At 39.0% G+C, this 23,522-nt stretch overlaps 1 protein-coding gene and 1 pseudogene across 1 annotated transcript; both read right to left on the bottom strand.

Moving 5' to 3' along the window:
- Nucleotides 1-3,736: 3,736 nt before the first annotated feature.
- Nucleotides 3,737-4,678, bottom strand: LOC125479796 (annotated as a pseudogene).
- A 16,974-nt stretch (nt 4,679-21,652) lies between these two features.
- LOC125479578 (protein LURP-one-related 4) lies at nt 21,653-23,079 on the bottom strand. Its single transcript, XM_048589073.1, has 3 exons — nt 22,354-23,079; nt 22,040-22,267; nt 21,653-21,921 (listed from the first exon to the last, which is right to left on the bottom strand). The coding sequence occupies exons 1-3, from the start codon at nt 22,594-22,596 to the stop codon at nt 21,787-21,789; spliced, it is 606 nt and encodes a 201-aa protein (XP_048445030.1). The 5' UTR covers nt 22,597-23,079; the 3' UTR covers nt 21,653-21,786.
- Nucleotides 23,080-23,522: the final 443 nt, after the last annotated feature.

The following is a 23,522-nucleotide window of genomic DNA, read 5'->3' as shown; positions in this document are numbered from 1 at the left end:
CTTGCTCTTTTATATTTGGTAGCAACTTTAGTTTTGATCAGAATACTTGTTTAAATTTGTCGTTCATGAGCTTGATCTCTTAAGTTATGGTTTTGATAAGTTTAGATAAGGATACAGACGCTAGTTATGTTAATGAAATCATTTGAGATATGTATCACTAGTTGATCCCTTAGGTAATGGTTTGAATTGCCCATATGCATATTTACTGATTATTAGTGAGGCCCATAGTAATTGATCATGGTGATGGTTACTTAATGCACGTATGGATGATTACTATTTTGAACTTGTAAGTGTGTATCCAGACTTACAAATATGTATATAACGCTTATTTGAATGAATTTATCATGTGATATTTTGCATGTAAAGGGGTTTGGACCATGGCAGCAGCCCTTTGGGCTTTGCTGCGCCTACATGGACACTAGGCTTTAGCCTAATCAGGGTTACCATGGGCCTGCATCCTTTCCAAGCCCAAAACCAACAACTTTTGAGTTGCTGGGCTTTTTCCTAAGTCCCTAGCCCAAACCTGAAAAAGGCCAGAGCTTGCTAGGTCCACCTCATGCCCCAGGCCCATTTGCAGCAATCCCACGATGCTTGTTGGGCTTCGCCACCCCTTGGCCTACTTGCTTGTAGCTTTTGCTGCTGGGCTTGACTTGCCCTGACCCAAAAACTCGAAACCCAGCCTCAGCTAGGCTTCCCTACACCAAACTACAGGCCAGCACACCCTTGGCCTGCACCTGTGTCTTGTTTTTGGCCCAAACCAGCAACTTTTGCTACTGGGCTCACCCATACCAGATGGCCGAGAGGCCCGCAACCCTCTACGAAGCCCAATGGCCTGCAGCCGAGTTACAAGGCTTGTCTCCGCATCGTTACCATCCCACTTTTGGCTAGGCCGTGTTCTTTTTCAACCCAATGCCAATTTTTAAAGTTCTCGTGTTATAAATCATGCCTAAATATTTTTTTTGGGGAACTTTGGTTTACGCTAATTAATTCTAATTTATTTATCACTTTGTTTATCACTAACCGAAGCTAATATGACTTGTCTGTCATTATTTTGCTTCCACGATCAACCCTGTTGTTCCCGATCTATTGAATTAATTAAAAATGACCTGCTGTCCATGGTAACCCTGGTCACGTGCTCGACGAGGCTGGGCTGCAAGCTAGCACGGTGCTCAGCGGTTATGCCAGCAGCGTTGAGCCTCGGGCATGTCGCATTAAATTCCCATAATTTTTTTTTCGACATCTCTAGGGTTTAAAAACCCTAATATATATATATATATATATATATATATATATATATATATATATATATATATATCGGAAGGAAAATATAAACATAGGGGGTTCCTGCATCATGGAGAATGTTTTCATATTTTGTGGACATTTCAAATATCTTACTTTATTTTAAGCATACCTGATTGGCAGAAAATAAATAAAAGCCTTTGACTTTTTGTAGAAGAAAACCTCCTCTTATGATCCTTCAGTTCCTTAATTTCTGGCAAAAGCGTGGTGATAACGTGTTGTAGACCTATTTGACTTAACTATATTTAGGACTAGAGAGGGAGAAAGGCTGGCAGCAAGAGAGAGAACATAGTGATTTAATTGTGAGGTGTGTGTTATATCACCCTATTGTGCCTTTATTTATAGTAGCAAGATATGTTAAATTCTTAGCCTTATAGGATATTAACTACTAAAAGGAATATTCCAATATATCCCGAGATACACTAGAATTTACGTAATCACATTCCTATTCTAAATATGACTGCAACAAGAATATCAATTTTTGCTTTGACAATTTTTTTTTTTTGGTCTATTTTTTTGCGCTGAATGTTAAGAGAGAAAGACGAACATATCGGTGATTAGATAATTTAAAAGGGAATTATTTTTGGCATTCCAAAAATCTTATTTTGCACTCCAAACTTTCTATAATTAGTAAGAAAACTACACTTGTGAGGAGTGTAGAATGAGATTTTTGGAGTGTTAATAATAGTTCCCATTTAAAAATTGATACCAAAGAAAAGAATTGATACATAAGAAAAGTCAACCAAATTTTTATAAATTTTGAGGCACACTTACCATTTTTTATACAACGGTATATTAAAAGGTGAGAAAATAAATTAACAGCGAACTCGATTTTTTGAGATTCGATTTTAGGACTTGTCATTAACAAGTAATTATAATACCATTAAATCGTAGTACTAAGTGACAAACACATTTAAAGTTCAACAAATTAGTTATACCAAAAACATCAAACCAAATTATTATTACTATTGGGGGCCGGCAAAATTCGAAATTGTCACATTATATAGTTATCTTTGTGTTAAAAAATAAAATCAAAATCATGATCAGCCCAATTAAGGTCTGAATTTTCTAGAATTTCAAACCTGACTGCTTTTTTTGGGTTTTTAAACCTGACTCCTTTTTTTTTTTTTTTTTTTTTTTTATCAATGACTCATTTTTTTTTTTAAATATATTATTATTATTATTATTATTATTATTATTAAGTGGTTCGTAACTATTATAATAATTTAGGGCAGACGGAGTTTCGAACCTGGGACGCATGGGCTTAAACCTAATCCCCTTCACTAAAATATTGACCACATGCAAATCTTGACTACTTATTTTTGCTGCCTAGTAGAACTAGAACTTTACGGCCGACTTAGGAACACTCTCGTCCTTGAGTTCTAAAACCTGAAGATAAGGTTATGCAAATCGCTATGAAGTTCTAGGCCTTATGCAACATGTTCGGCAGCCTCGACTATATACTGATGAAAACATAAGTCTGCCAAATCGGTATCAAACTAAATGGGCAAAGATACTCAACAAAGATAAGTGTCTCAATCGTAAAAGTGGTTTGGCCATCTGTGTGTCAAAATCAGGATGTGACCTGAAAGTAACCAATCATAGAACACCTCACTTGGCAGAGAAGATTGATGAAGTGGCCTCTTTCGTGAAAGAATCAAAGGTTTTTCCTTGCTGAGACTTAAGATAAATAGCCAGTCACAAAAGAAAGAATTCTCGTCTATCCAGTCGATCGGGACTCCTTAAGCAAGCAGACTCTATAGCTCCAGCCTCATTTGTCAAGTCGTCACCTTTACTGGTTCTTCTAGAAAACCCCGTTTATCTAGTTGGTTGTCGTCCGTTGGCTACCAACCAAAACCCGTCCACCCAGTCGGAATTTGTGTTGATGGTTAGAAAGTCAAATTCATAGAAGGGTGTGAAAGGTTTCGCGTAGAATGTTGATTTGTGTATTGTTAGTTAAAGGTCCTCTTCATGTTGCCAATGTTTATGTATTTGTAGTGTTCACTTCACAAATCATGATCCAACCGAAACTCTCTCACCACCAAATCTCGTCACACTTCAACTCAAACTAGGATTCTGAACCTAGACTATTAATGCATTCCGTTCAAATCTCATCCAAAACCAATCCCAATCCTTATAGAGACTTGACCGTTCACGCCAAGTACTCCAACCACTAATCTAAATACCAATTATTATCCTTGAAAAAATCTTTGCTCTACCAGGACTTAGCTACCTCCACCACAGTGGTCACTAGGCCGACATCCACAATTTTCTCCTTTTTGGGCCGACTCCTAACAACTCAGCCTAACCCAGGATTTGAGGCCCTAACAGAAATATATAGGGGTTTGCTATCCACACACCATTTTTTACTTCTCACACAACTTTTTAATTTTCAACTGTCGGATCGAATTAATTAAAGAATATCAAATGACAGAAATTAATAAGGGGTTTGTGAATCACACCCCCAACATATTTAAGTTAAATCATCGATCATTCGACTACAATGGGTTAAACTGATTTCAACAAAAAAGAAAGGAAAAGAAAAAACCCTAGCCAGGCTAAGAAAAACTCAGCTGATTCTTTGTCTCTATACCACTATTTGCTACAAGTATGCATGTTTATGTATATTTGATACATCCAAAACTCTGGATCATATCTGGCGTCGTATCATGCCATAAACAGTGAGAAGGGCCATGACAAAGGAGTGATCGACATGAGGCTCCACTGCCAATGTGAATACATCATCTCCCAATACTACTCCTGAACTTGACTGCTTTCTCTTTGCCTCTGCTACAGCTCTTCTATTGCTATCCATAATTCTGAAAGTTGTTGATTTACCATTCAAACCCTCTAACCTGTAGCAATTGCTATCAGATCTCATGGTAACTTTATAAGAACACTCTTTATTTCCAAGAATTGATCTATAACTTTTTCTCATTCGAAACAATGGCTTGCTGGCACAGATACCATTGCTTTTGTAGCCCTTCCAACTTGGAAAACCACACATTTTCTTCTCACATAGGGTAAATATAGAAGCTTGCCGTGGAGATCCATGAGATAGACTTCACTGCTGTGTTTGCTGTCGTAGTTATTGACGCGATAAACAATCTCGCCATTTTCATCAAACGCAGTGCATCCGCTTCCTTGAATTACAAGAGATTTCATCCATATGGTGAATGTTTCTCTCTTTGAAGTCAAATACTTATTATTAGGAGTACTAGTAGAGCTGGAAGAAGCATCACCAGTACTGTTGAATGTTAAAAGAGGATGAACCTTGGCCATTTGGGAGAGAGAGATAAGAGAGGCCTTTATTTTAGTTTGTGGAAGAGAATACTTGGTGTGTGAGACCACTTCAATCAAACTAATGATTTATACTCCCTTCAAATGAGAAGAAACCCTTATTATATAAATGGTCCAGTATTTTCATCTAACTAAGAACTCCACATTTAATGTGTGCACGTAATTCGATAAAATAATGTATGAGATATGTGCATATAAATTGTATAAATATTTGATTTAAAATATAAAATATACTCTTATCACATTTTTTATACCACATTTGTATCACCTTTCTAATAGAGATGAAACTCATGTGTGTTGATAGGCCCTATCTCTATTAGAGCTAGAGGTGGTAAGAGTAGCATTATTCTTTAAATTATGGATTCTATTAAGAGTATCAATCCCACATTATAGAAAGAAGAGACCTTACCTGAAGTAAAGTAGTCATTTTGCTAATTGATTTTATGATAGAACCCAACTTTCTTCAATTTCTTTTTATCAAAACAATTTAGATGAGTAACAAACTTACAAACATCAACATTAATCAAGAAGTTCTTTGACTGTATATGCTGATAAGTGATGGCACATAATTATTGAAGGAGGTTTGGCATTATTTGGATGGTGGTGATGGCACATAACATGGCTAGCTAGCTACCAAGGACTTGCCGTTTTCTACATATATTATTATGATTTCCAAATTAATTATAGGTTATGATTTGTTATTATTCGAGTTCTTTATTTCTAGTTACTATTTGATCATAATCTTTTATTATTGAATATGAGTTTTTTTCTAAAAGAAACAATAGCTTCATTAAAAAACGAAGAACCAGTACAAAAGACCTCTAACGGAAGAGGGGTCGAGCCCAAACATTCCTCTAACAAAAGGTCGGCAATGAGGTCCCGTGGATACTCAAGCCTAGTAAAACAATTATCACAGCTCAGAGCAAACAGTGCTAGACGGTGGGCGATGCCATTCGCTTGCCGGCGTATGTGGGTAGAATATCTTCCAGTAATCGTGGACAGCAAGAATTTGGAGTTTTCTACCAGAGGTCTAACAAAAGACGTATTGCGAGAGCCAGCCGAAAGTGCTGTTGCAATCTGAAAGGAGTCACTTTCCAAAGTTACATTTTGTAAACCCCTAGATGACGCCAGAACCAAGCCACTCACGAACAGCTATAGCTTCAATTTGGAGCGGAGAGTAAATATTCATCATACCATCTGGCAAAGGCAGCTACAAATTTTCCGTTGGAGTGTATTTTTAAAATGTCACGCGGTCATCTCGTTGTAGAGGATATTTTTAAAATGTCAGATTGTGTGGCATTGCCTGCGAATGTGCGAATTACGCACATTACGAATCTTATATATACTTATATAAGCACAATAAGAAACAAAAGAGATTATTCTAATTTGTAGAAAATCCAGAGAGACGGGTTAAGGGCCCCATTTTTAATAACACTGATATTATATCTAACTTGGTAATTACCACATGCCCAATCTGTCAGGTGTGGGGTTTTATCACAAAATGCATCGGTACTAGTTGAAGTGGGATAATCATATTTAAACTCTTCTTCCTTTCTTTCTTTCCCTCACACAATGTGGGATACTCAACATGTCCCTACACATGGGACCCAATTAGTGGGTCACACGTGAGAGATCCACACATCGGCAACCGCGTGGAGCCAAGTCGGGACTCACCCAACACGCAGAGCAAGACCCACCCAATCACATCGCAGTACATGGTCGTCTCTTAGCATTGATACCATGTAGAATCTTCAGAGAGACAAGTCAAGGGCCTATTTCCAACAACACAAATATTGTCCCTAACCTGGTAATTATCACCTACCCAACCCGTCGGACAAAAGCAGAGAAGAAGTATTTGAAGAATTATGGCATCAGGGCAATCGATCGGAGGTGACAACCAATCGTTTGGAAACGGACAAAGAAATCCTCTGACGTTTCATGTTTTGTTTTTTGTGTCCTATATGGGTTGGGTTTCGTGTTATTGGTTGGATTCTTTGCTTGGTGGAGAAGTTTTGATAATTTACTCATTTTATTAGGATAAATAATTGATTTCCTTGCCTGTTAGAATTTGGATTTACTTCCTATGAGAATTAAGATTTTCATTGTAATCTAAGTTCTATGCACTATAAAATGACCATATGATAAGTTTATTTTGTGTTCCTCACCATGACTTAAGGAGTTTTCTCTTTTGGTTTTGGGTGGAGGTGACCGTTTGGAGTCATGAGTGCGGCAAATTCACAGCTCATTTGTTTGGCTAATTTGTGAGTTTGAGAGTTAGAGGACAATTTGGAAGAATTTTCTCCTTTTGTTTTGGGGTTTCTACTCATTTGGTATATTGTTTGTAATTTGTCAGATTTCTGTTATGGGAGTTAAACTTTGTAATCTGCTTGTTTAGTGAAATTTCTTATCATGTTGTGTCTGTCAACGTAGACTTTTATGCTGAACCACATTAATATCTTGTGTACTTATTTTGAGATTGTTCATTTGTTCACTTTTGCTTACCATGTTGATTTACTACTTTATTAGAATTTTCTTCTTGCACAAAATATGTAGAATCCCATTATTAAAATATATTTATTAAACACCTTCAATCTTCTAATTGAATTATTCAACCATAAAGTTCTGCCGAGTGACAAAAACAGCAGCACAAAAGTTTCTTATGCACATAAGCCATTTATCGCATGCGTTTTTTAGTGCTTCTAGAAAGAAAAACGAGTAGAAATTAAAATGCAGCGTTGTTGGACTTGAAATTCTAAAGAGGTTGCCCCATGCAAAGATTGAAAATAAAGCATATATGTGTAAGTAAAGTAAACTAATACTTTTGTCTCTATTTATCAGTCTTTCCAAATGAAATTATGCTTAATGATTATCATATGATCTCTCATAACCACGCTCATTTTGTATTTTTTTTTTTTTTTTTTTTTATCACTCGAGCATATATGTTAAGCTCATGCAAAAATAATCAAGATTATAGTAACCGAAGAATCAATGCTAATTCGATCCGTTGAAAAGTAAACCAAGACAGACTCAAAACCTCACAAGAAGAGAATATTGGACGAAACTGCAAATTGTAAAGTTGGACATAATGTAGGCCACTCTCTAGAAAACCCCTTTTTTTTATTGTATTTTGATATAACGACATATTACCAATAAGGAAATTGGTATCGTTTCTCGTCAACATTTCTCCTCACGTGGGACCGACATATAGTGAGACAGATGTACAACCAAAATTGGTCATTCAAGAGTGAAAGCAAGACAAAGTAGTAAACTAGGTAATTAGGGCAAATCAAGGTAATTAAAGACTCAATTTGAGACTAATCACACAAATCTGATCTAATACAAGATCAAGATTTTAGAGAGACAAATCAACGACTCACTACTAGTATATCACTTTGACATTGTCCTCCACTTTGATATTACAACATGCACAACGTACCATTGTGTAGCGTTTTATCACAAAGCCTCCATGTAATTAGAAATGCACCAAATACACAATAGAATTCATGTATATTTATTTTATTTTTTCCATTTAACAGTGTCAGATTTTTTTAATTTTTTGACAGCTGCGATATTTTTATTCATAAAAAAGGTTTAGGTAGAAGCTAATACAAAACGTTGAGACAAAATTAGCATCATTACATAATACCATAAGTGAAACATCTAGAATGAATTACGGTGGCTCCTCAAACCAAGTGCACACACAATGGGAAGAGAGGGCATAACGAGCAAGATGATGAGCAGCCTCGTTAGCTTGGCAACTCGCATGGGCAGCAGTAGCTCTAGTGATCTCAAGGAGCAAAGCTCTTGAGTTATCCAAAATGTGTCCAATGAAGGACGAGTCGGGAGAACTTGATTGCAAAGTAGTTGCGATCTGGAGTGGAGCATTCTCAAGAATCAGGTTTTGTAATCCCCTATGCGAAGCCAATAATAATCCTTCACAAGCACTAAGAGCCTCAATGTGAAGGGGCAATGAATAGAGAGAACTTGGAGTTGACACTGACGGCTTCAAGGCTGTGCAAAATGTAGCAGCCATAATTTCATTAAGTAGAGGAGTGATTGAAGGGTATGGTGCATTGCCGTAACCCATACTCTTTTTGAGAGTGATTGACAAGAAACTTAAACAAGTATTTCTATCTTACTTCTCTAGATTTAATCCTACCCCTTTATTTGGGTTTAAGTGATTTAATCTGGAGTGTACACTTGTCACTCACACACTCACACATACATTCAAATTGAAACTAGCCGTTGGAGACTAAAACTCTTCATTTCTTCTTTCTTCTTCGATGCAGATCGAATCCAAGCTTAAGAGTTCCTTGCTGCCTTCAATCCCTCGACTTCAGAAGCTGTTTAGCTTCCAACGCTCCCTTCTAAACTGGTTATGGGAGTCAATCCAAACAATCCTCTCAGGTAATTGAGTCTCTCATTTGGTAATGTTTTTGTGAAAATGTCTGTGATCTGATCTTCTGTGCTACAATAGATTAGTTTGATTGTGTTGTCCTGCAATGCCTCTCTAATGAAATGATATCGTCTCTTGATATGCTTTGTTCTCTGATGAAATACTGGGTTTTTTGTCATGGCAATTGCAGAGGTGTTCTCACACAAAAGTGGTGTGGCTTCAACTTGCAATTCGCCAAAGTCTTTGAGTATAAACCTTAGCCAAATAGCTTGAGCTATATCTTTTGATGCACTCACATACTCTGCCTCAGCTATGGACAATGCAACACTTTGTTGCTTCACAGAGGCCCATGAAAATACCCTTGATCCAAAGGTGAAAGCATAGCCCGATGTGTTTCTACTATCATCTTCACTGCCACCCTAGTCACTGTCACAAAATCTTAGGATAGTTGACTTCCCCATTTCATACTTGATGGCATAATCAAGTGTTCCTTGCACATATCTTAGAACTCTTTTTGCTGTCCCTATGTGTATCTTGCTAGGATTCTGCATAAACCTAGAAAGTAGGCTTGCTGAGAACATTAGATCCGGCCTTGTTGCAGTTAGGTACAATAAACTGCCAACTATGCTTTTGTAGAGACTAGCATCTGCAGTTTCACCTCCATCATCCTTCTTAAGCTTCTTATTTGCAATTAGGGGTGTAGAGATTGGTTTGCAACCCTTCAAACCAAACCTTTAAGGTAAGGTTTCAGCATACTTCCTTTGATGAATGAAGATGTTGTTTGCCTCTTGAATTACCCTAATGCCAAGAAAATAATGCAAGAGGCCTAGGTCAACATTTCATACCTCTTCATCATTTATTCTTTGAGCTCTTCAATCACTGCAACATCATTTCTAGTGTATACAACATCATCCAAATAGATTGAGACAATGAGTATCTTGTTGTTGCTTTCTGTCTTGGTGTAGAGTGTAGCTTCACTAAGACTTTTTTGAAATCCTTTCTCAGTGAAATAAGAATCAATCTCACTGTACCAAGCTCTTGGAGCTTGCTTTAGGCCATATAGTGCCTTCCTTAGCTTGTACACCTTCTCTGGAAATGCTTCACTTCTGAACCCTTGAGGTTGTTCCACAAACACTACCTCATCTAGCACTCCATTTAGAAATGCATATTTGACATCCAATTGATGCAACTTCTAACCCTTCTTGGTTGCTAGGGCTATCAAGGTCCTTATGGTGTCTAACCTTGCTACTGGAGCAAAGGTTTCATTGAAGTCTACACCAGGCTTCTGTGAGTAGCCTTTAGCTACCAATCTAGCATTGTTCTTCTGTACAGAACTATCTAGGTTGAGCTTGACCTTGTACACCCATTTCACTCTAATCATAGGTTTGTCACTTGGTCGATTTACAAGTTCCCAAGTGTCATTCTGCTCAATCATTTCAAGTTCTTCCTTTATTGTTTTCTTCCAAGCTTTGTCTTTCTTAGCTTCTTCATATGATTCTGGTTCCACTACATAGTAATTACATATAGCATAGATTTCATCCAAGCTTCTCAACCTCACTAGAGTTGAACTTGGTGTTGTGATCTGTTATTGAGTTGGTTGTGGACCCATGTTTCCTTATTGTGGAGTCCCTTGTATGTCATTATTCTCGGTGACTTCTTCTTGAATTAAGGTCTCCATAGGCTCCCTTGTTTGCCTTTCGTTGAGATCAAGTTGTAGAGATACATTGCCATTCTCTTCTATTACCTTTGTTTCCCAGTTCCATGTTGAGTCTTCATCAAAGATAACATTTCCCAGTTCCATAACTCATAAAAACACCATTGTTGCTTGATTTCTCCAACTTTTGCCTTAGTTGTTGAAGAATGTGAGTATAGCACACTGAGCCAAACACTCTTAGATGCTTCATAGAAGGCTTTCTGCCACTTAACACTTCAAATTGAGTCGTCTTGTCCAATGTTTTAGTAGGGCACCTATTTAATAGGTACACTGCAGTATTTACTGTTTCACTCCAAAATGTATAGGGCATGTTCTTCTAATGCATCATAGACTTACCCATTTTGATTGTAGTCCTATTTTTCCTTTCTACAATGTCATTCAGTTGTGGTGAATATGCCACTGTGAGTTGCTTCTCCAATCCCACATCTTCACAAAATGCATTGAACTCAAGTGAGGTGTACTCACCTCCCCTATCATTTCTCAGTCTTTTGATTTGGTATCCACATTGCAATTCCACCATTGTGTTGAACTTCTTGAATATTGTGAATACCTCAGACTTGAACCTCATGAAATACACCCAACACATCCGTGAGTAGTCATCAATGAAGGTTAGGAAATACTTGTTTCCACCGATTGTTGTTGTTTGCATTGGTCCACACATATCCGTGTAAATCAATTCAAGTGGCTTTGTTGCCCACCAAGCCTTTTTGTTGCCCTCCAAGCCTTTCCAGCTTCAAATGGATCTCTGTGATGCTTTTCAAATACACACCCTTCACAGGTTTCACTGCATTGATCCATCTTTGGTATCCCTTGTACCATTTCATGCTTTTGTAGATTTTGTAAGCTTGTCATGTTTAAATGACCAAGCCTCTTATGCCATAGCTTCATAGAACCTATCACACTTGCTTTTCTTGCCACTTCCTCTAGGTACTTCAACATAAGTGGAAAGCTTCTGTTTTTCACTTTTACTCTAGTCACTATGTTTGATAAGGACCTGTCATCATAAATCTCAACCACAGTTCCCCCAAAAAGTAGGAAATAGCAATGCTCCATCATTTGACCCATATTGAGTAAATTCTCATCTAATCCAGGCACTAGCATCATTTCCCTTATGCGTTTTCTTCCTTTCTTGGTGTTAATGACTAGAGTTCCTCTTCCAGTGACTTTGATAATGTTTCCATCTCCCATTTTCACTTTTCCAGTGAAGTTTGTGTCAAGGTCAATGAGTAATGACTCATGTGTAGTCATATGGTTGCTGCAGCCACTGTCAATGTACCATACTTCATTGTTTTTCTCCACTTTTGTACTGAAGGCACAAAACAAATTTGCTTCTTCCTCCACTTGATTTGCACAGTTCACTTGCTGCACATTCTTTGATCTGCAATCCCTCATGATGTGCCCGAACTTGTTACATTTGTGACATTTACTCCCCAAGATGAAATTTGTCACAATGCTTGCATTGTTGCTTGGTTCTTGGACCTTCATCTGAGTTGCTGCCTTGGTTAGGTCTACAGTTTTGATATCCTTTTCCTTCCCATTTTTTGTTCTTGCCCTTCCACTATGGTTTTTGTTTGCTTGACTACTAGATCCAACATAGAGTGATTGAAAAGCTTTCTTAGGTGCAAAATCAGCATGCCTCTTAAGCCTTTGGTCAAAAGCTCTTAAATATGCCATCACATCTTGCACACTAAGAGTTTCAGTGTCTTTGGTTTCTTTAATGACACTCACTATTGAATCATAGGGTTTAGTCAAACTAATCAACAGTTTCTGGACAATTCTTTCATTAGGTAGTTCCTCACCATATGTTCTCATCTTATTTATAACATCAAATAGCCTAGTAAAGTAATATTTCAATAGCTTATTTTCCCTCATTCTTGTATACTCAAAATCTCTTCTAAGGGATTGAAGTTTTACCTTTCTGACCTTGGTGTCTCCTCTGTACTCTTGTTGTAAGATTTCCCAAGCTCCCTTTGCAGGCTCTTCATTTGCTATCCTCGGGAAAATGGTGTCTGAGACAGCACTTTGGATGATTCCAAGTGCTCTAGCATCCTCCATCCGGTTCTGCTTCAGTGTTTTGAGTTGTGTTTCTATGAGAGCATCGACCTTTATTTCAAGTAGTTCATACCCGTATTGAACCATATCCCATATATCATAAGACTTGAAAATAGTTGTCATTCTTATTCTCCAAAAATCATAGTTCTCCCCATCAAAGATTGAAGCTTTTAGCTCACTGCTACTATTTGATCCCTTCATTTGCAGGGTTGTTTGTTGGTTATTGTTGTTGAGGACACTACGTAGGTGCCCCTAAAGATTTCAACTTGCATAAATTACACCCAGAAAGTTGTAAGATCAGAAACTAGGCTCTCAGGCCATGACAAAGTTTGTTTATTTAGGTGTTTTTTTTTATGGATAGTTTTGGATTGGTTTCTTCGGATTAGGATAGCAGAGAATAAAGAGATTTGGAGTTGGTATTGACGGCTTCAAGGCTATGCAAAATGCAACAGCTATAATTTCATTAAGTAGATGAGTGATTCAAGGGTATGTTGCATTGCCATAGCCTATACTCTTTTTTAGAGTGATTGACAAGAGACTTAAACAAGTATTTCTACCTTACTTCTCCAGATTTAATCCTACCCATTTATTTGGGTTTAAGTGATTTAATCTGGAGTGTACACTTGTCACTCACACACTCACACATACATTCAAATTGAAACTATCCGTTGGAGACCAAAACTTTTCATTTCTTCTTTCTTCTTCGATGCAGACCAAATCCAAGCTCAGGAGTTCCTTGCTGTCTTCGATCCTTCGACTTCAGAAGCTGTTTAGCTTCCAACAATTCTATGCTCCATCGACGTTGATCTTGAGGAAGCCCTGTGGTGGTTTAGACCATTTGGGGATAAGTGGCTTGGGCTATGCGCGAGGCGCCACATAGAAGGTCGACTAAAAAGGTTGCCACCAACTAATGGCACGGATGATGGTGTCCAGACTTTCCGACTTGCTAGTCTAAAGTTTTCCGTTGCGAGCTTCCCAAATCGCCCACCAGACCATGAGGCATAACTTGAAACGAGCATGGTCAAGGTGGCTGACCAAGAAGAGGGCCCAATCCCGTATAGATTTGATGGTGGAAAGCCACACACATGATGCAAAACAGCAATCTTTCAGTAAGTGGAGGGTGGACTCAATATGGGTATTGCACACCATGCATAGCCGGTCAATATCAACATGTCGCAAGGCAGGATTGTCACGAGTAAAGATAATATCATGGCAGATTCGCCAGGCACCAACTTTAACTTTTAGGGGGATGCTAGCGGTCCAAATTTGGTTCCAAAGTTGAGAATCGATGGTAGTCCCCGAGGAAGAAGAAGACCGATTTGAGTCCTCAGAAAGAAAACCACATGCGACATGATACGCGTTTTTTACAGTGAAGTGGCCCTTCTTGTCAAAGTGCCAAATAAGCTTGTCAAGGGGTTTAAAGGAAAAGAGAGAATTGCCTCTGTTTCAACGTCCGTGAACAAGGAAGAGATCAGAGGGACGTTCCATTGGGGTGGCTGAAGATATAAAAGTTGGTTCACATAGTCGAGATCATAGGAGGGGGTTTTGGCGAGAATAGTTTAAATCGAGTGGGGAGAGGCAGCCAGCGGTCCTCCCAAATTTTTATAGAATTCCTCAACCCAATTTGCCACCTGGAACATTGTTCAATAACCCCCCCTAGCTGCATTAATGTTTTTCCAGCCGAGCGATGCGGTAGGCTTCACCTTGGCATTGAGGAAAGAGCTCGAGGGATAGTACTTGGCCTTTAGTGTTTGAGCCACCAGTGAGGATGGATCAGTGAGGAGTATTAAGGATACAAATGTAATTACACCAGGAAGAGAAAATACTTAGAGATTAAGCAATCTTTCTTTGCTAGTTGTAATAGACTTGTATAAATACCTACAGTGTAACAGTTATTGATAGAGTTAATGAGAAATATTTTCCTAATATGGTATCACTCGCCTCTAGTCTCACGACCCCTCTTTCGATCCCTTTTTCCCGCTTCTCTCTGCGTGGCTTCATCTTCTTCGATCGGTTGATCGCGTTCTTGATCTTGATCGTGCTTCTTGCTTGAGATTCTTGCTCCTCATCGCGATCTCTTCCTCAATCTTCAGCTATGGTGACTACTGCCTCTCTATCTTCCGAATCGGCTTCTCCTGTTCATCCGATTCCAGATGCACTTCTCAACCCTAACTCTGCGATTTCTTCCATCACGATCCAAAACATTGGATCTATGGTTCCAATCAAGCTTACAACTACAAACTATCTCACCTGGAGTGCCTTGTTTGCTCTGATCTTCCATCGTTACAATCTTACCGGTCTCATTGACGGATCTCTGGTAGCGCCGCCCAAATATCTTCTTAATTCTTCTGGCCATCGCACTGCAACTCTCAATCCAACCTATGTTACCTGGTTTGAGAATGATCAGAACATTCTTATTTGGATTAATTCCACTCTCTCTGAATCTTTAATTCCCTACACAGTTGGCGTGACCTCTGCTCGAGAACTCTGGGCGAAACTGGAATCGCGCCTCGCCACTGCCTCTCAGTCTCACATTCATGAGCTTCGTTCTCGTCTTCGCAGCCTTGTTAAAGGTGATTTGACTGCTGCTCAATATCTTTAGCAAATTGAAGAAATTACAGATGCCCTTGCCAGTGCTGGTGCTCCCGTGGAAGATTCAGAACTCATCTCAGTCACACTTCATAGCTTACCTCCTGAATTTGACTCGTTTGTGGATGCTATTCAGTTCCGTATTGGTTCCACAACTATTGATGAGTTGCATGGCTTACTTCTTAGTAAGGAAATTCAGCTCAATAATCGGAAGAAACCTGTTTCCACTGCCCCTTTTTAGGCGTATCATTCATCTGCTGGTCTTCTTCATTTGCCTGCAAATTCTCCTTCTCAAGGTTTTGTTGCTTCGCATGCTTCTCAAGGTTTTACCAATCAAGGCCGTCCAAATCGGGGTAATTTTCAATCTCGTGGCAACTCTAGATACAACACTGGACGGAATAACTACTCTCGGAATCTTAATCAACGATTCCCTCATGGCGCTCGTCCATATTACTCTTCTCCTCGAAAGTTATTCTGTCAGATCTGTCGCCAACCAGACCATGAAGCCTGTGATTGTCCTCATCGCATGGATCCTCACTACACTGGCAAAGCCTCTCATTCTGCCATGATTGCTAATACTTCCACTCCTACTCCTACCTGGATCGTCGACTCTGGTGCTAGCTCGCACATGACAAATTCGACTGCCCATCTTCATAATTCAGAAGCATATATTGGCCCAGAACAAGTGTATATTGGAGATGGCAAAGGTTTGCCCATTCTCCACTCTGGTGAATCATCTTTACATACTTCTACTCATTCTTTTTTGTTAAAGAATGTTTTACATGTCCATGCCTTAAAGCATAATCTTCTCTCTGCGAATCAATTTCTACTTGACAACTCCTGTTCTATGCATCTTTATCCCTCTCACTTCACTGTGAAGGATCTTTCTTCGGGGAGGATTCTTTTTAAAGGTCCAGTTCAACATGGCTTCTATCCACTCTCCACAGCATCATTACCTGCTCCTTCTCCTCATGCTTTAGTTGCTTCTGTCAAAGCTCCAAGACATCTCTGGCATCAAAGATTGGGCCACCCTTCTGTGAAGATTGTAAATAAGTTGGCCTCTCAATCCTGTATTGCTGTTGTTGATCGTTTAAATAAAACCTTTTGCTCAGATTGTGCACTAGGGAAATGTTCCAGACTTCCTTTTTCACGAACTACTTGTACTACCAGCAAGCCTCTAGAACTCATTCACACGGATGTTTGGGGCCCCTCACCCACTGTTTCTCATCAGGGTTTTCGATACTATGTCATTTTCCTAGATGACTATACCCGTTATTGCTGGTTCTATCCTTTGAAGTGTAAATTTGATGTACTTACTGTGTTTAAGCAATGGAAATTACTTGTTGAAAACTCTCTGTGTTCCAAGGTTATTGCCTTACGCTCAGATTCTGGTGGAGAGTTTGTTAGCACTGCTGTTTCTCAGTTCTTATCTAGCTATGGAATTCAACATCAACTCACCTGTCCTCACACTCCTGAGCAGAATGGGTGTGCTGAGCGTAAGCACAGGCACATAGTTGAGACTGCTCGGACTCTCTTAGCAGCATCTAAAGTGCCCCATACTTATTGGGTTGAGGCTTTCGCTACATCTGTCTATCTAATCAACAGGCTACCTACTATCTCCCGACCTTCTCCCTGGCAGTCTCTCTTCAAGAAAACCCCAGATTATAACTTTCTCAAGGTCTTTGGTTGTCGTTGCTTTCCTTGGTTGAAGCCATACACATCCTCCAAACTCGACCCTAAAAGCAAGCCCTGTGTCTTCTTGGGGTATAGCCTAAATCATAAGGGCTATCTCTGTCTTCATCCTTCCACTCATAGAATTTATGTTTCACGCCATGTTCTCTTTGATGAATCCAATTTTCCCTTTCATTCTTTGCCTTCCTCTTCATCTCCTAATGTTCCTTCTTCCTCCTCCCAATCTTCCATCCCCTCTTCTCTTACTTTTTCCTTTCTCCCCTCACCTCATGTTCTTTCCTCACCCTCATCCCCATCTCCCTCTTCTTCTGTGAATCCTGCACCTTTCTCCCCATCCATATCTCTCTCCTCCCACCCTGCCTCATTATCCCCTCCTGCAGATCCCTCACCTTCCAATTCCTCACAGTCTCCAGCACCCACCAACCTTCACCCCATGCAAACACGATCCAAATCCGGCATTTTTAAACCTAAAGCCCTCACTGCCACTAAGCATCCTATTCTTCCCCATCTTGCTGTTGACTATATTCTTACAACTTACTCCCAAGCTTCCAAATACTCCCATTGGCGCACAGCAATGCAAGAAGAGTTTACTGCCCTTACCAACACTGGTACCTGGTCCCTTATCCCTATTTCTTCTTCTCCAAATCTTGTGGGTTGTAAATGGGTTTTTCGGATCAAACGAAAACCCGATGGCTCTATTGATCGGTATAAAGCCCGTTTAGTTGCAAAAGGCTTTCACCAGCAAGAGGGCTTAAACTACACTGAAACCTTTAGTCCAGTAGCTAAACCTGTCACCATTCACCTCCTTCTCACTCTTGCTGCTCAATATGATTGGTTCCTCAATTAGCTCGATGTCAACAATGCCTTTCTCCATGGCACTCTCACTGAATCTGTATTCATGCAACAGCCACCTGGCTTTGAAGATCCAGCTAAACCACATCATATTTGTCATCTTCACCGGTCTCTTTATGGTTTAAAACAGGCCCCTCGCGCCTGGTATGCTAAACTTCATACGGCTTTATCTTCTCTTGGGTTCCAAGGCTTTCAAAGTGATCACTCGCTGTTTGTCAAGCACTCTCCCACTTTGGTGTTCATCCTCGTCTATGTGGATGATATTTTAGTGACTGGCCCTTCCTCTGCAGCCTGTCAACAAGTTATATCTCATCTTAGTGCTCTTTTTCCCATCAAAGATCTTGGTGCTCTTCACTACTTCCTTGGCATCGAAGTAAAACGGTCCTCTTCAGGTATCTTTATAAATCAGACTAAGTATACCTTAGATCTTCTGACCAAGGCAAACATGGAAGGTGCCAAGCCCTGCACCACTCCTCTCAGTACCACTAAGCTTGATCACACTTCTCCTCTCCTTGACAATGCTTCTGAATATCGGTCTCTCGTTGGTGCTCTCTAGTACCTAACCTGGACTAGACCTGATCTCAGTTTTGCTGTTAATTTGGTTTGCCAGTTTATGCACACTCCTCGGATCTCCCATATGCAAGCTGTGAAGCGCATTCTACGTTATCTCAAGGGTTCTCTTGACCTGGGCTTATGGTTCTCTAAGTGTTCTCAGGCTCCATCTCTTCATGCCTTCTCTGATGCAGATTGGGCAGGCTGCTCTTTAGACAGGCGTTCCACAGGAGGTTATTGCATTTACTTTGGCAATTCTCTTATTAGTTGGAGTGCAAAGAAGCAACCTACTGTTGCTCGCTCCTCCACTAAAGCCGAGTATCGTTCTCTTGCTAACACAGCTGCAGAACTCACATGGCTCTGCAAACTCCTTGCTGACCTTACTTATCCTCTACCCCATTCTCCCTAGTTATGGTGTGATAATATCTCAGCTCTTTCCTTAGCCAAAAATCCCATTTTCCATGATCGTACCAAGCATGTCGAGCTCGATTACCATTACATTTGTGAACAGGTTCTGGCAAATCAAGTCTCTGTGCATTTTGTGGCTTCCCAGGATCAGATTGCTGATATTTGCACCAAGGCTCTGTCCAAGCCCAGATTCCTGTTTCTTCGTTCCAAACTTCAACTGAGACTTTCCCCGTTTCGTTTGAGGAGGGATATTAAGGATACAAATGTAATTACACCAGGAAGAGAAAATACTTAGAGATTAAGCAATCTTTCTTTGCGAGTTGTAATAGACTTGTATAAATACCTACAGTGTAACAGTTATTGATAGAGTTAATGAGAAATATTTTCCTAATAAGGAGACACCAACCCTGTTTGGCCAATAGTCCAAGATTGAATGCATGCATATTTCGAAAACCCACGCCACCCTTGGATTTTGGGGTGCAAAGCAAAGCTTCTCCCAGGAAAGCCAATGTAACTTCCTAGAATCGTCAGTTCCATTCCACCAAAATCGGGTCACCATTTTGTTGAGATCATCGCAGAAATACTTAGGCTAAAGGAAGCATTGCATAGCATAAATAGGGATGGATTGACCCACGATTTTGATAAGCAGCTCCCTACCAATCACACTCAGAAGATGCCTCTTCCATCATTGAAGGCGCTTCCACAGTCGCTCTTTAATGTGATAGAAGCATGCCCGCTTGTTTAGGCCTACAAGTGTGGGGAGGCCGAGGTATTTCTCGTGTTTGTCAACCCGAGTCACACCCAAGAGGCCACTCAATAGAACCTGGTCTTGTTGTTTTACATTTCTACTGAAGCAAACAGAGCTCTTTTGCAGATTTGGAAGCAGTCAATCACGGATGCCCGGGCAAAAAAGAGGCTGTCATCCGCGAAGAATCAGTGACTAATAGGGGGAGTTCCAAGACAAATGGCAATCCTATGCAGCGCTTGCTCCCTAACATGCTTCGAAAATAGGGTCGAGAGACCCTTGGCACAAAGTGGGTCCCCTCGTCGAAGGCCCCACCCCGGATGTAGGTAGCCACAGTGAGAGCCATTAATCAGATAGAAGTAGGAAATAGTGGACACACATAGCACTAGGAGGCCAATCCATCTTCTGGGGGAACCCCAACTTTGTCAAAACACCTTTTAAGTAACCCACTACACCCGATCATACGCCTTACTCATATTGAGTTTCATCACCATATAATCCTTCTTACCACGCTTGCTACGGAAAAGATGGTGGGTTAGTTCTGAAGCCAAAAGGGTGTTGTCAGAGATTAGCCACCGGGAACGAATGCTCTTTGGTGTTCGGAGATGAGTTGAGCGAGTATAAGCTTCAGACAGTTGGTGAGCACGAGCACCTTTGAAATACCCTTATAGAGGACATTACAGAGGCTGATTGGGTGGAGGTGGCAAATGTCCGTGGGGTGCTTCTGCTTAGGAATCAAAGCAACGTAGGTAAAATTAACTTTTCTCATAATTTTACCCGACTTCAGAACCGATAAGATTGCAGTAATGATGTCGGGGCCAACAATGTGCCAAAACTTCTGGAAAAAGAGTGGGGGAATGTCGTCAAGGCCTAGCGCTGTGAGAGCATCCATTTCGAAAAGAAAAAAAACATCCTTAATTTCACATGGGTCGAAATCAGAATTGAGAATGCCTAGTATATTCTCATTCTAATGTCGGATTTTTGTATCTACTCTTTTATTTCTCCAATGTTTCTAAAACAATAAAAATAAAAATAAATAAATAAAAAACTACAAATAAAATGATTATCAAACAGGTCCTAAATGTATGTATATATTTCCTCATTCCTCGTAAGTTTCTAAAAGGAATGGAAATATCCAACCATATGGTGACTTGTAGCAACAACTATTTTTCTCGCTAAATAGCTACTTTGTTGTAGTGCATCCAAACCAAAAACTAAAGAAATTCAGAATAGTTTACATCCAGAAGTTTTATTTTTCTCATTTTCTCTCTATGTTTAGATAGATCTTTAGATATAGAAGAAAGGATAATACTTGCATCCCGAATGAGGAGTGCACATGTCCACATATCCCACCCCTTCAAATAACGTATTTTTACCGTATAAATTACATAATGAAACTCGTTCAATTTCTTAATCTTCAGTTGAAGATGATCTATACAAAAAATCACATGAATCCAAGATCCTTTAGTCATTCAGATGTATCAAATAAATAGATGATTCATCATGAATATGTTACTTGGTATTCACATCGTCAAATTGATTCATACAATCAGATACATAAATGATATCTATTCGAGTGGTTTTTTGTAGAGATGATCTTCAAATGTAGATTAAGTAATTGGAAAGTTCCAATTATAAATTTATATAATACTTGCGTCCTACTGTTGGTGAAACCTCCTCATTCCACCATTTTTATTTAAAAATATTTCGTTTATATAGTCATCTCCTAAATCATCATTTGAGGATTATCTATACCAAAATCCAAATAAATTGGTGATAGTTTATATAGTCATCAATATGTGTATCAAATAAACACAGTTTTGGTAACAAGATCGTCATGGTGAACCAACATTTAATTTATATATATGCATGACTAAATGATTTCGAATTTGCTTGATTTTTCATAGACATTATCTTGAAATAATGATTTAGCAGATGAATGATTCCAATTATATCATGTGTACAGGAAAAATTCGTTAAATAAAAAGGGTGAACGAGGAGGTTCCACCACGGGTGGGATGCAAATAGCATTCAACTAGAAGTAAAAGGGCCTAGTTGATTTATGAATTAGTTACAAAGAACCACAATCTCTAGCTGTAATGAAAGCACAACAGTAACTCATGAGAAGCCGCACTTTTACATGCTTTGGAAATAGCCACGCTATATATAATTATAATGTGATCACACTTACATTTTGCGACAAATCAATCCGTACACAATCACAATAGCCATTATAAGGGAATGGTCCATATGAGGAACCACCTCTAAAGTTAAGACATCGTCCCCCAGAACTACTCCAGAAGATGATAGCTTCTGCTTTGCCTGTACAAGCCACCCAAAAAAATGTTAAATTTTTTAACAGAAAAATGATAAATAAAAAAACGGTTGATCCTTATAAGGTATATATAATTAAATATTAATTAAGAGAGCCAAGGCTTACCTCTGCAACAATATCTCCGTCAATGTCTACTATTCTAAATCCCACAGCACCACTCTTCCCTGCCAATTTCACTATCCAATACTTGTCACACTCCACTGTAATTTGACAAGCTATGCTTCCCATTAGCATTCTACTATAACTTTTCACTTGAAACCAAGGCTTGTCCTTGCTTTCCTTAGAAGAGCTACTCGTTCTATAGCCATCCCATCGTTCAAAAGCTTGTAACTTCTGCATAATCAAAGCATTTCACTACCATAAAATACTCGAATTCATGGTTAGAAAGCGTAACCATATTTATTCATATTATATTATACCTTTTTAAGTATGGTATAGAGAACTTTGCCTTGGAGATCCATGAGATGAACTTCATTGCTACACTTTTTGTCGTAGTTGTCAACTCGATAAACAATGTTGCCGTTGGAATTGTAGACAGTGCAACCATTTGTATGGCATACAAGTGATTTCATCCAAATGGTATAAGGTTCTCTTTTTGATGAACTATTAGAGTAGGGACAGATAGAGAGAACTTGGGGAGATTGAGGACACACCCGAGCCATAATAGATGAAGGAAATCAAATTAGAACCACGGGGGCAACTAGAAATGTGTCTAAATGAGCTTATTTATATGTTTCAGAAGTTTATGTTGAGTATCTAATTAATTAAGGAACGGTCTGAAGCTTAGGGATCATGCATTTAGTTATCCAATTATCATTGGATTAATTAGGTTAATGATTAGTTAAGATTGTCCTTGCTTTTGATATGGAGGAGCGCTTTCCATTTTCTTAGTCGTTGACTAGTAGGGGGACAGGGAACGAAAGAGACTTGAGCATATATTAGCGGTCCAAGATCAATGTATTTTAGAATATGTGATTCAAATCAATCACGTTTTTTTGTTCAAAAAAAAAAAAATCAATCACGTTTTATTCGCGCACGAACTGATAGAATAATAGACATGGAGCAGCCTTCTTCTTTTTTAAATTTTGACAGTTCTTTATTGAGCTGCAGCCGTTTAAGAAGATGAAGTGAAAAATTTTGGTAGAGAATCCCCACCATATCATTCGCAGTGTCATTCTCACAAAAAGTGCCACGCCATTATTTGTATTTTACATCACTTCACACTTGTGTTTGTTTTATACGAGAGTTGTCTTGACAAAATATTTCTCAGCGACGAAGGACAAATTGAATGGGATTTTGAAGTACTTCGTAATTAAACTATTGGTGGATGTCGGGATGATCATGCCATCTAATTATGTATATATCTATGCTCAATAAGCTTCAATTATTATATTATCAACTTGTTCATTAATTTAAACCTAATTAGATTTACAAGATTCTAACTCATGCTTTTTTGTGTAATTATTGAGAAATGCTAGCAACTTTCTCACTTACCTTCTCATTTCTCCTCATGCAATGTGAACTCCATTATCACTCAATACTAAAATTTTAATTATATTAAAGTTTTGTTCTTCCCTTGTTAGTTTAA

The sequence above is a fragment of a genome, unplaced genomic scaffold (assembly GCF_019419815.1).
Source record: "Pyrus x bretschneideri cultivar Hongxiangsu unplaced genomic scaffold, Pyrus_bretschneideri_v1 Contig3, whole genome shotgun sequence".
NCBI classification, from domain to species: domain Eukaryota; kingdom Viridiplantae; phylum Streptophyta; class Magnoliopsida; order Rosales; family Rosaceae; genus Pyrus; species Pyrus x bretschneideri.
The sequence above is the reverse complement of the archived record's forward strand: the minus strand, read 5'-3'. Positions and strand labels throughout refer to the sequence as shown.

What these genes read in the sequence shown, in the direction of transcription:
- LOC125479578 (XM_048589073.1), bottom strand. Translation starts at nt 22,596, where the DNA reads ATGGCTCGGGTGTGTCCTCAATCTCCCCAAGTTCTCTCTATCTGTCCC. An exon ending in TCTATACCATACTTAAAAAG is followed by an intron (nt 22,268 to 22,353) that starts GTATAATATAAT and finishes TTGATTATGCAG; the next exon opens with AAGTTACAAGCTTTTGAACG. An exon ending in ACGGAGATATTGTTGCAGAG is followed by an intron (nt 21,922 to 22,039) that starts GTAAGCCTTGGC and finishes TGGCTTGTACAG; the next exon opens with GCAAAGCAGAAGCTATCATC.